Genomic DNA, 12,841 nt, shown 5'->3' with positions numbered 1-12,841 from the left:
GATTTTTACAGATTTTGACCAGAAGAGAAGGAGGGGTGGGGGCTGCTTCAGCAGGGGTTATTGGAAGGGAGGTGGAGGGTTGGTTTTATGACAAAAGAAAGGAGTTTGAGAATGGTCAGGGTGTCACATCGTCTTGCAGGGTTTTAAAAAATAGATTTTGGGGGTTGCCACTGTCTCAGATGGCAGTGGGAGGTTGACGAGGGTTTCAAAAGACCCCCGGGGAGAATTTTATCACTTTGGGGAGGAAGAGGTTATTTTAGGGCCTTGGGCCCCTTAACGTGATGGCGGCCCCTGCACAGGTGGGCCACTGTATCACGAGTAGGCCCCATTTCACTGCGCGATTTTGAGTTTAAGAGCTGCAAGGTGAGGGAAGGTGGCATTAGCATAATGGGAAGGAAACCTGGTTGGGAAGGGCGAGGGGGAGTGGAGCCCCAGGTGCAGTTATATCTAGCTTTGCCACTGACACAATTGGTTTATGTGTTATGTCTTAAATTCTTGTCTCCAGGACACTGTGGTTATAGAACTGTTCTTGAAGCAATTCGCAAGTATACCTGCGAGACAGAGCCACTGATCTTAATCAATCCTATTCATCAATTCCAGGTGGAAGACTCTGTGTGGGTCAAGGAGTGGGATGAGTCTGACTTCCTTAAACCTCGATGGAAGGGGCCATTTACTGTGCTGTTAACCACACCCACCGCTGTTAAGGTATCTGGATGCCCCACCTGGATCCACTGGACCCGCGTCAAACCAGCCACCAACACTTGGCAGGTTTCTAGGACTGGTGACAACACCTTGAGATTTACCCGAAATACAGCAAGAATTAACCTAGAATAAGAGATTAATGCAGTCTTCAGAACAATAATAACATGTTTATTTTTCTCCTCCTTCACAGGCATTCTAGCACATGATTTCCATACTCTGGAAGTGGGCCGTCGGTGCTCTCTTAGTCACTGCCCTAACTGTCATATGCCCTTCCAACAGTGACTGGAAATGGTTCATCAATATCCTCTACATTATCATCTCTGCTCAACTATGGCTCATCTACTCCGTTATCAGAGATTCCTATGGTTCTTATTGATGCTCCAAATTGCTGAACCAGCATCCTCCCATACTTCACTCAGCCAGAATTGCACCGAATGTATCAAACAAGTGCGCACCACTACTGAAGATGGATACCAGCTGGTTTTTACAATCATACATCAATCTCAACCACCACCTTCCTGTGAAGAAAAACCTGCTTGTGCCTTAAATACCACCCAAGGACAGCAGTCTTTCCATCGATGTGTCCTTAACAACAAACTCATCTGCCATTCACCCAAGACGCCCAAGTATTATAATATAACGCTCACCGTTGGACTGCCAAAGGCCTATACTTCTGATATCATCCCAGAAGGAAAAGGAATATTATATTACATCAACTCAACGAAGGTCCTGATAGGAGGACAACCCAGTGTCTTCCTTACCTTTGATGCATGCACCGCCATTGGCAGACACCCAAGTGCGGTACATTGTGGCTCTCAAGCATGGAAGAAAGCATACACTTTCAATCATAAATATCTTTGTCCATATGATCGATCTAGCAATCCTTCTCATTGGCTGCCATGTGCCGGTGATAAAGAGCTCTCCGGTTGGAATTTGGTGTGTGACTACACCGGAGGAGGATACTCAGGCTGCCCAGGAGTGGGCAGACTAAGTAAAGGAGCTGGAAACCTCATCACTATAGAATGGCCAGTCAGAACTGAAGGATCTCCTTGGCAGGACACTTGGGGTTTTGGGATTGATGGAACAGGAGGAGATCCCATGACCTACCTCACCATCACTCAGCGGCGAGAAAAACCATCTCCAATCATTCACCAAACCACTGTGGTGGGATACCAATCTTTCTTCGATGAAATTTCCCAGCTCAATGAGGAACTTAAGAAACATGCAATTTCTCATCAAGCTAAAAACATGTTTATAAACCTAGCCGAAAACATAGCATTGTCTCTGGAGGTACAGAACTGCTTTGTCTGTGGTGGCACCAACATTGGAGAACAATGGCCATGGGAAGCTAAAGAGATTTTCCAGGCTGACTTGGACGCTATGAATACCACCACAACATACAACCGTAAACACAATCCTTATGAATGGGCTCTTCAGACCGATGTCATCGGAAGACAATGCTTATCACGGCAATTCTCCAAGTTATATACGGTACCTGTTGGAAATTCGCCATGTACGGGAGTCCTCACTGTTACAAATAACAATCATACATGGTGGCAAACTGAAAATCAAACCATACCTACCCCATTTTGGACAGAGTCTACTTTAAATGCTACTTGGAAAGCTGCTGGTCAAAAAACGACCTCATTCATAGCTCCCGATGGATACTATTTTGTATGTGGACGACGAGCTTATGAACAATTACCTTCCTAATGGTATGGCACCTGTTTCCTCGCCACAATACGCCCTAGTTTCTTCCTGTTACCAGTCACAGCAGGTGAGACTTTAGGAGTGCCTGTCTATAGCCCCATGAAGCCAAGTAGACGACGGAGGCAGCATAGAGTCTCCATCGGAGATTGGTCTGATCAAGAATGGCCACCAGAACGTATTGTAGAATACTATGGGCCAGGTACGTGGGCAGAGGATGGCTCATTCGGATACCGAACTCCAGTTTATATGAATAACCGCATCATCCGACTACAAGCAGTTCTTGAGTTCCTTACGAATGATTCAGCATTGGCCCTTAATATTCTTGCCAAACAGAATACCAAGCTAATTACTGCGGTATACCAGAACCGATTAGCTCTGGATTATCTACTCGCTCAGGAGGGTGGTGTGTGTGGGAAATTTAACCTCTCCAATTGTTGTTTACAGATTGATGATAAGAGCAAGGTTATCGAAGAAATTACAGATCGCATGGTGCGACTAGCTCATGTCCCTGTGCAGACTTGGTCCGGAGCTCTTGATTGGACAGCCTCACTGCCTTCCTGGCTCTCCTCTGTTCCTGGACTCAAGGAACTTTTATTTCCTTTATTGTTTTTCTTACTTTCTTGTGCTCTACTTCCCTTGTGCTTCCCTTTCTTACTCAGGAGTCTGTCAACCATGATGGAAAAGATTGCTGATCGACGAGCCGCAGCCCAAATCATGATGCTGAACCAGTATGCCTCAATCCCATCATTTCCTTCCTCTGATTCGTCGGACTCAGAAGATGAATCCTCTGTATACTATGACACTAACCTTTAATGCAACTAACATGCCAGGCCACCATGTCTGCTTGAGTCAAGTCTGGCTACAAAGGGGGGGGTGCTCCACTAGGGACCCTTCGTCTCAACCCCGGTGAAGAAACCAACAACTCAGCAACATGTTAGGGCCTGTTCCAAGTGAATGTAATACTAATTATTGTTTGTCTTTTCAGCTACCTCATGGATGAGAGTGATACTTCCACCTTCTACCAAAGTTGAAGTATCAAAGGGGGGAATGAAGGAGTTCAATTTTATGGACGATCGAAGGATGAGAAAACCTGAAACCCTGTGATTAACACTGCCAGCAGTGACACGCATTGAAACGCGCGGCCATCTTGAATGTACTAACATTTGAAACGCAATGGCATGCATTACGCAATTACGTACTTACGCACTGACATTCGGTGAAACCCACCACCATTTTGTGATGATAATTTGTATTGTATTAATACGATTGCTGCTATAAAATGTCTAACCCGTCAATTAAATGACGAAACAATAAGTCTGATTATTAGCTACACCTACTTGAAAACGCTAGAAAATGCTTGTTCAGCAGTTTTGTAGAACGCATGTGCTCAAGATAAGAAATGTAGAATGTATAAGAGCCAGCTCCTAAGGGGGCGTGGCATGCAGTTGTACTAAGCCTTTGCCTTAGCTGCATCTTGCTGGCAATAAAAGTCTATCTTTACGGATCAGTTGTCTGGGCCTCCTTTCTGACTAAAAATCAGACGGTTACACTTTGAGCTCAATGAGTTGTAATAATTTATGAAAATAATAAATAAGAAAAACATAAGTCAATTTATGTAATAATGGTAAAAAAAAAAAGAAGAAGACTGTAACAGACTGATTAGCAGACATGGAGCCTGTGCAAATCTAGTGGTCTCCCAGGTCCTATCCAGGAGAAGGAACATATGTGGCGCTCTAGCCCTTTAAGAACGGAAGCGCAGGGGATTTTTTTTTTTTTTTTGTATTTACGGATCGTTAAAGAGGTAAGAAGGGATGTAAAAGGAGGCAAGTGCTTGCGCTAAATACGTCTCTGGCGTCTGATGTCATTCCGTCAAAATGGTGGTGGGCGCCTTTCCGATCGCCAAGTTGTTGGTGCTGGGAGTCCGACAGCTGAGCAAGCCCTTAGCCAATCGGATAAAGGCCGGTGCCCGGCGTAGCGAATTCTTCAAGACCTATATCTGCCTGCCGCCGGCGCAGCGTGAGTATTCTCCTCGCGCCTCGGTTTCACCCTTTCGCGCCCTATGCATGGGATGTCTTTTGGCAATGCTGCCAGAACCGCTGTGATTGACAGAAGCTACCGCCAATCGTCTGGACGTACTCGAGCAGCAGCAAACGACGCGGAAGCTGACGGGTCGGCTAGATTTGAAAGGGAAAACAAAGCGGGCGGATAAAGGAGCGAGGAGTGATTGGGGAGGAGCTTAAGGTGACGGACAAGATGGTTAGCCAGTAACTAGGCAGGGTTTTGTTATTTGACGGTGAGGCTGGCCAGTCAGAAGGCGGCATTTGCTGAAGACGTGTGGGAAAAGTTGACGTTGAAATGTGTAGTGTTCCGGTAGTAGAGTTCAGGCTCGTCTTTCTCATGGCATGCTGGGATAGTAGGGCTGGATTTTCGGTGGGGACTGTGACCTCGAAATGCACTAAGGGAAAACTAAAGAGAGGAAGAGGGCTTAATCTACAGAATGACCCAGCCCATCCCCGATTACTGACCTCGGATTCAGATTACGTTATTAGCATGATAATTTAATCGTGTAAAATTTACATACACTGATTGATGTGAAAGGGAGAAATTTAACTTAATAACTCAAAATTTGTTAACTAGAAGGGGTGAAATGCTCAGAATTGTTTTTTATTATTTCACGTGTATAATACAATGAGATAAAAGGGATAAAAATGTACAGGGTTGGTGTTTTATTGTGTTCAGATGTGTTTTTAGAGTGCAAATAGCTAGAGGCATTCAGGAAAGGTCTTTGTGGCATGATACAGTTAGATTAAAATACTAAACCCGTATTTAGGCATTGAGATTTCTTGCACTCTTGTGTTGTCACTCTTGCAGTGTACCATTGGGTGGAGATGCGGACCAAGATGAGGATCATGGGTTTCCGTGGTGCCACCATAAAGCCCCTGAACGAGGAGACGGCAGCAGAGCTGGGGGCGGAGCTTCTAGGGGAGGCCATCATCTTCACGATTGGTGGGGTCTGTCTGGTGGCCGAGTACACCCGGCAGTCCATTAACTCCAAGAAAAAGGAGGAGGAGCTGAGTGGGCGCCTGGCTGCGTTGCATGACCAGATTACAGAGCTCGGCCTGACTGTTGAGATTCTGGACACCCAGTTGCGGGAGGTCAACAGACTTCTGCTCAGTGGAGATGTGCCTGGCAAGAAATGAAAACGTGAGCAGGGATCTCGATGACCTTATGGATTGTTGCTTTCTTCTAAGATGGCTTTTTGCATAGGAATCTGTGCAGTCCCTATGCCAGATGCTTTGAGAAAGCAGCAGTGTGGGTATTGGCATATAGGGTGGGAGCACTGGGACTTTGCTGCCTGGTTTTACCCTACTGTTGGAATTGAGGGTGGTGGTGGAAAGGGTAGCCCAGCTTGTGCACTGTTGGCAGTGGTCTCCCCCATTTCAAGAACATAAATCTGCATTCTTGACATGCTCTATCTCCATGCACAGGAACTATAGGGTGGCAAAATTTACAAAATGAAAACCTCATAATGGTGGATTCTATTTTTAAGACTGTAAATATTTAATGATTAAATAAAAAAGCACTGATAAATGTTTGAGGGGAAAGGTTGTTCTTGGTGAGGAAAGCTAACTGATGCTAGTACATGGACCGTAGAGCCTCATTCTCCTGAGGTCTGTCTTCAGCTGTCTATGCTGTACTGCCTGCTGCTCATCATATCTAGAGTGCTACTGTATGTATACAGCGCTCTGCAGCTACACATAAGAGACAATTCATGCTCTGTGACACCTTCAATTTTGTCAACACGACAACTTTTCTTAAATCTCTCGGTGGGGGTCGGGGCAGGGGTTGAGGCAAGATGAAAGGATGCTGGCCAAGGAAGCGGGGAGAGGGCAGTGTGCAGGTCTCAGGGCTCTGTTGCCTTCTCAGCATGGTAGCTTCATCTCTTGCTCTCCTTGGGTTATGCTGAATTCATAGCGACTGGCCTCATGTGGCACAGGAAACTGATGCACCGCAAAGTTCCACTCCTGCTCAACAGCCACGCAATAGGGGGAGGTAGAGAAAGGAGGTGCAAGAGATGGCCTGCAAAAGCAGGAGACTTGGTGGGGCAAAATGTTGATTGGGCCTTGGCCTGGATGACCATCCCTGTTCTCCTGGTTCTCCACTTACCACTTCCCTCGCACTCATGTATTATTTAGTGGATGATCCTCTATTGCTATCCCATTACCAGTCCATGTGCCTCAGGGTTCTGTCTTAGGCCCTCTTCTCTTTCTACAGTTGTCTTCCCAGGGTTTTCAATCCCATCTTTATGCCAGTGACTCCCAGATCTAAATCTGAAATCTGTCTACCTGTCAAGCATAACTGCCTGAATGTCCCAACATGACCAAGACAGAACTTGTCTATCCTCCCAAATCCAAACTGTCATCCTCCCAGTCCCCTCAGCCTGTAACCATGGGGTGGGAAAGGCTGCTCTCAGGGCTGGGCTTTGAAGTGAAATAGATGTTTTAATTGGAGAGTATAATTTCTTCAGCAAAAAATGTTTTAAAATGTATATATAAAAAATCTGGAATTTGTTGCCAGAGGATGTGATTAGTGCAGTTAGTGTAGCTGGGTTCAAAAAAGGTTTGGATAAGTTCTTGGAGGAGAAGTCCATTAATGGCTATTAATCATTTATACTTAGGGAATAGCCACTGCTATTGATTGCATCAGTAGCATGGGATCTTCTTAGTGTTTGGGTAATTGCCAGGTTCTTGTGGCCTGGTTTTGGCCTCTGTTGGAAACAGGATGCTGGACTTGATGGACCCTCGGTCTGACCCAGCATGGCAATTTCTTATGTTCTTATCCAGGAACAAATGATTTATAAAATCACAGAGGAATAAGTATGCTGTACTGATTTTTCTGAGTGCTACTCAGGACTTTACGTTGCTCTTCAATTTGACATAGTATCAGTGGTATTTCTCATTGCCAAAATTCATCCCTTCCTTTCTGAACACACTGTTTATATATCAAAGATTTTGGTAGAGCCCAGATGAGCCGATTGCTCTTTTTTTAAATTATATGCTTTTATATGGCCTTGTAAAGCTAGGCCTGCGATATTAAAGCAAATAAAATATACATTCAGAGATCCAGTTTACAATTTGACATTTTGTAACAGTCAACCCATATCTTTCAAGGTCATAAGAGACATCAGGATGGATTTTCTCACATTTTTTACTTTTAAATGAAAGGAGAGAACTACCATGTCATCTAGAAGTGGGGAGATCCTAGACTATCTGCAAGGAGGACTGGTCTGGCACCTGGTAACAGAATCCACACATGAGGGGGGGCGATACTGGATCTGGTGCTTCAGATAAAGAGCGTGTCTGATGATGCAGTGGGGAATCACCAGATGGTGTAGCTCGGTGTCAAAACATAGACAGAGATGATGAATTCAAAGATGAGGGTCATGGAACTTCAGAAAAATTTCAATTTTGCTAAGTCAACTGGTGAGGGAAAAGTGAGAAGTAAAAGAGCAGTGTGCAAAACAGAAGATGCTATAAGGAGGACAAAATGTTGTTAGGAAGGTTTATAAAGATAAGAGGGAAAAAGGCCATTGGTTTTCTAAACAAATAGGTAAAAAAAAGTACTACTATTTTTACTTCTAGTTACTATACTGATTTTCAAGAAAATGTTTTGAAACTGTATACAATAATTTTTAAAAATACAATATTAGAGCAAAAGTAAATTAACAAAAACAAGACTAAAACATAAAAACCTAAAATGAAAAACTAGTATCCATACTAAACTAAACTATAAAAATCAGTCAATCTAAAACCTGAGTATAAAACCAGGACTTAATTGGTTTCCTGAACTTCATAAAATTATTTTCAGTTCAGAAATTTAGTAAGAGAGACCTACTATTGAAAGATACAGTCCCTTCAGTGCTATACAAAAATATTTGAGACAGTCACTTCTCTGTAGAGCTTAAAATCTAATCAGGGAAAGGGAGAAAAAAAAAGCATTCATAAACTGCAAGAGATCACAGAAAGAGGAAGACAGGCAAACGTAGCTGGAAATGCTAGGAAAGTAGAGTGTAAATGAGAGAAAAAAATAGCTGACAGTAAAAGAGGAGGACAAGACTTTTTTTAACTTAGTAACGTTAAGAAATAAGTTTCCCTATTGGGTCAGATCGAGGGTCCTTCATGCCCAGCATCCTGTTTCCAACAGTGGCCAGTCCAGGTTACAAGTACCCAAACATTAAATAGATCCTATACTACTAATGCCGGTAATAAGCAGTGGCTATTTACTATTGGTCGGATTTTAAAAGGGTTACGCGCGTAAATCCGGCCTTGCGCGCACCGGGCCTATAGCCCCGGGACGCGTGTAAGTCCGCATGCTTTACAAAAGGGGCGGGGAGTGTCTGAGGATCGCGTGAGGCAGGCGCAAAAGGTAAGACTAGTCGGGGGGGGGGTTAGAGTAGGGCTAGGGGTGGGAAGGTTAGGTTAGGGGGGAGGGAACGAAGGAAGGCAGCATGGCACAGCGCTCGCAAAGTGCACAATTATGCACCCCCTTGCGCGCGCTGACCCTGGATTTTATAACAGTGGCACGCATGTTATAAAATCGGGCATACATGTGCACGTGCCAGATAGCGGTAGATTTTAAAAGTGCGCGCTAAGTGAACTTGATTAATAGCAGTTTATGTACTTCTCCTCCAGGAATTTTTGCAAACCTTTTTTTAAACCCAGCTATGCTAACTTCCCTAACCATGTTCTCTGGCAATGAATTCCAGAGCTTAATTGTGCGTTGAGTGAGACAGAATTTTTCTCTTTATTTTGTTTTAAATGTGCTACTTGCTAACTTCATGGGGTGTCCTCCCTAGTCCTTGTATTATCTGAAAGAGTAAATAACTGATTCACATTTACCCATTCTAGTTCTCTCATGATTTTTATAGACCTCTATCATATCTCTCCTCAGCTGTTTTCTCCAAGCTGATCAGCCCTAACATTTTTAGCCTTTCCTCAGAGGGAAGCTGTTCCATCCCCTTTTTCAGTTTGGTTGCCCTTCTCTGTACCTTTTCCAGTGCATATATATATTTTGGGTTGGTTTTGTTTTTTGGTTTTTTTTTATTAAAGATTAAGCTCCATTAGTGACAGAAGGGAATGCAAAGGTGGGATTTTTTTTGTTTTTGTTTTGTTTGTTTTGACATATTCTATGTTAATGCAATACAAAGAACCTTGAAGCCTTCATAGGCAAAATATATTGAACTTACAGAGTATTAATTCTGTATTAAATTACATTTTCTAGATTAACGTAAAACATGACAAAAAGACAAGTATTCATCCTGGAGTAACCAGTAGGCAATCTCACCCCTATTTTTACAGAATAGTGGACATTCTTGAGATTACCCTGTATTTGTGTAGGTAGTACATTCTAATAGCATTGCCGAGCTTATTGATAGTCAGTTCTTAGGAACAATTCAATGAGAAAAAATTCACATCCAGCTCTCCAGCTATATCCATTCTGCCATTTGCTGATGTCATAGGATTGTAAGAGGAAGTAAGAGGAATTCTTTGATTCAGAATTCTTGGTCAATAAAATGGCAATTTGGACCCATTTTATATTGCCCTTGGTTAATAAAGTTGCCCACATCAGTTATCCCAATAATAAGTGTCTCCTTGGAAGGGAGATTTAATAACAATAATTTGTAGCCACTGCATCATCAACGTAGTGCCTAGCCTGCAGATATGCATAAAAATGTTTGGCCGACAGACTGTAATCCACTTTCAGTTGATCAGAAGAAAATATGGCATTTAAAGCACAATAAAAAGATAGAAAAACAGATCTCTGGCTTCCATTCTTGAAATAGTCCACTCTCTTGTCCTGCAAGGAAATTAGCATTACCCAACAGAGGGGAAAGAACTTGAGATTTCAAAATCATGCCCCACGATTTAAAGAGAAACCTCCATACCGGCATTATAGGCCTCAATAATGGGTGACATTGAATTTGAGAAGGAATGACTGAATCCTTCAGATGTAAGACACCTACAGGTGATAAAGGGGCAATAACCTCCTCCACTATACCCAAAATACATTTATAACTCCCAGTGTACCACTCCCACAAAACGGACAATATCAAATCTAAAATCGGGCATATTTAAGCCTCCATGTGCTGTATTTCGCATTAAGTTTGATAGATTATACTAGCCCCTGTAGCTCTCCAAATAGACTGCTGGACTCTGGAGCAAAGCTTATTAACATTTTTAGGTGATGACCAACAAGGAAGCATTTGTAATTTATATAAAAGTATAGGTTGGGCACCAGTTTGAACAGTGCAAATTTTGAAAAAAAAAGAGGGATGGTTCTGTGCATAACCTTTGTGATCTGGGATTGCAGAAAAAGCAGAGCCAATATTTATATTAATAAGTAATTCAATATGTAATCCCAGACAGCTAATCACATAGTGGCAAGCAACCTCTCCAAAGTATTTGATGTCTTTGAGAAGAGGTAGGACTTCTTCTAATTTAAAAGGCTAATTTTAAGGCCTCACATTTTTACAAGAAGTTGTAAGCATAGTTAATTTTAACCTTGCTCCTTAGCTGCTATATTAACGGTACTGGAATGTGACAAGGAATTTGGGTGGTTTGGCCCTCCCAAGTATTTGATTTTTATAATGTGGCTTGCGTTCTTCGTTATATATGAGATTGGGTCTCCCAAAAGAACAAATTCTGATATTGAAAATCTGTTATCAGTTTGGATTTATCCTTATTTACCCGTTAATCTGCTTCATTTTACCAGTAGACGGTGACCTTACACCTGTCTGATTTGGGGCTAGAGATCTTCAGAAGGGATAGATGTGGTAGAGGGAGCTTTCTCAGAGAGTGGTCTAAAAAAAAAAAAAGTGTATTGCAATTGTATTGGTAAATAAGCTGTCTTGATACCCTGGAACAGCAAACAAGAGCCCACTTCTAATTACTGGAAAGAATCTATGAAGGAATATGCTTCAGTGGAATTATTGTGTCAAAAAGATCTTACTAAACATGAAGTTAAGGGGATATTTTTTTTTTTTAATTTATTAAAGCATGAACCTATATTCAATAACAATCATCATAATGCATAACAGATAAAGTTCAGATCAAGTTAACACCCCGAAACCTTCCCCCCTCCCTCCAGAATGACAGAATCCTCCGGAACAATCCAAATATAATTGCAAGTACAGTTAAATATAGATTTGTCTACCACATAGCAATATTAACATCAATAAATCACATGGTGAGTCTCTCTATGAACCAAAACCCTTGTATGTCTTCTTATTCGCTATGGTGAAGTTGCTTGTGTCTGAGAGGCAATGCATGAAAGAGAAAAAGAATTGAAGAAATATTATAGTCCTGTGATATATTCTGTAAAAGGCTGCCAAAGTTTTTGGAAGGAAGCATGTCTGTTATGTTTGTCAGCTGTGAGGGATGCCAGATGACAAAATGAATGCAATTTTGCAATAACCTCTGTAACTGTAGGTAGTTGGTCCTTCTTCCATCTGAGAGCCAACAAACTACGAGCTGTTATGAATACCTGAGTACAGAGTTTCTTCTGGAATTTATCTAGAGTTTCAGGCAACACATGCAGTAAGGCCGATTCAGCCATCGGGTCCAGTGGCACCCCAAGAATGTCACTGACCCTGTGGAATACCTCATCCCAGAATGACTTAATGCGTGCCTTCAGCTCCGCATCCCCGTCAGCATGTATCTGAGATATGAGAATATAACCTGTGTATTCTTTCCGGAGTGAAATACCACCTGAAAATCATTTTATAACAGTTCTCCTGTAACCTGGCAGATATAGAGCAATGGTGTGCAAGAGAGAGGATTTCTCCCCACATCTTCAAGCTTAATTGTTTGCCTAAATCTCTTTCCCATTGAACCCTATAATTGCATGTCGCCAATTCAGGGGGAAAGAATAATTGATAAAGTTTGGAAATTGATCCCTTCAGGACATCCCCTTTAAGAAAATATGCTTCCAGTAGCGTTCTACCTGGTCTCAGTGAGTTGTTTCGAATAATGCTACGAATAAAGAGAGCTACTTGTTAATACATCAAAAAGTCCCGGTGGTCCAGGTTATGTAAGGCTGATAACCGCTCTCTAGTAAGAAAGAAGTATGCCTTGTTGGAGTAAGTGGCCCACCGTGGAAATTCCTTGTTCCCGCCAATATTGCATATAATGAGATTGAAACCCAGTAGCTAACCATATATTGTTCATTAAGGAGGATTGATACAAGTACTGATATTTACCCACCAGCTTTTTAATATGTGCCCAAATCCGCAAAGTGACTCACAGGGGCCAAGGGATATGATTGATTGTGTGCCAGGTATTTCGTGGTTGCCATAGTAGAGCTGATATCTCCATGGGGCCCACTATAGCTTGCTCAGTGCAGACCCACTGTTTAGGGGCTACCTGTCGAG

General features: G+C 42.6%; 2 protein-coding genes across 5 annotated transcripts in view; one reads left to right on the top strand and one right to left on the bottom strand.

The window, feature by feature from the left end:
• LOC115100866 (cytochrome P450 2G1-like) overlaps positions 1-4,566 on the bottom strand; it is a 54,325-nt gene extending 49,759 nt beyond the window's left edge. Inside the window, exon 1 of one of the 4 annotated variants that reach the window (XM_029619879.1) lies at positions 4,549-4,566. The gene's annotated coding sequence lies outside the window, so the exon portion shown is untranslated. Of the gene's footprint in view, positions 1-1,463; positions 3,995-4,256; positions 4,389-4,548 lie in introns of those variants that run through there. The other 3 variants (XM_029619878.1, XM_029619876.1, XM_029619877.1) reach the window with 3 other exon arrangements.
• Positions 4,233-6,007, top strand: OPA3 (outer mitochondrial membrane lipid metabolism regulator OPA3). Its single transcript, XM_029619881.1, has 2 exons — positions 4,233-4,428; positions 5,284-6,007. Exons 1-2 carry the CDS (start codon positions 4,287-4,289, stop codon positions 5,610-5,612), a joined length of 471 nt encoding a protein of 156 aa, XP_029475741.1. The 5' UTR covers positions 4,233-4,286; the 3' UTR covers positions 5,613-6,007.
• The last annotated feature ends 6,834 nt before the right edge of the window (positions 6,008-12,841 follow it).

This window comes from Rhinatrema bivittatum, chromosome 11 (genome assembly GCF_901001135.1).
Source record: "Rhinatrema bivittatum chromosome 11, aRhiBiv1.1, whole genome shotgun sequence".
NCBI classification, from domain to species: domain Eukaryota; kingdom Metazoa; phylum Chordata; class Amphibia; order Gymnophiona; family Rhinatrematidae; genus Rhinatrema; species Rhinatrema bivittatum.
This window is presented reverse-complemented; position numbering and strand designations above follow the sequence as displayed.

What these genes read in the sequence shown, in the direction of transcription:
- OPA3 (XM_029619881.1), top strand. Translation starts at nt 4,287, where the DNA reads ATGGTGGTGGGCGCCTTTCCGATCGCCAAGTTGTTGGTGCTGGGAGTC. An exon ending in CTGCCTGCCGCCGGCGCAGC is followed by an intron (nt 4,429 to 5,283) that starts GTGAGTATTCTC and finishes TCACTCTTGCAG; the next exon opens with TGTACCATTGGGTGGAGATG.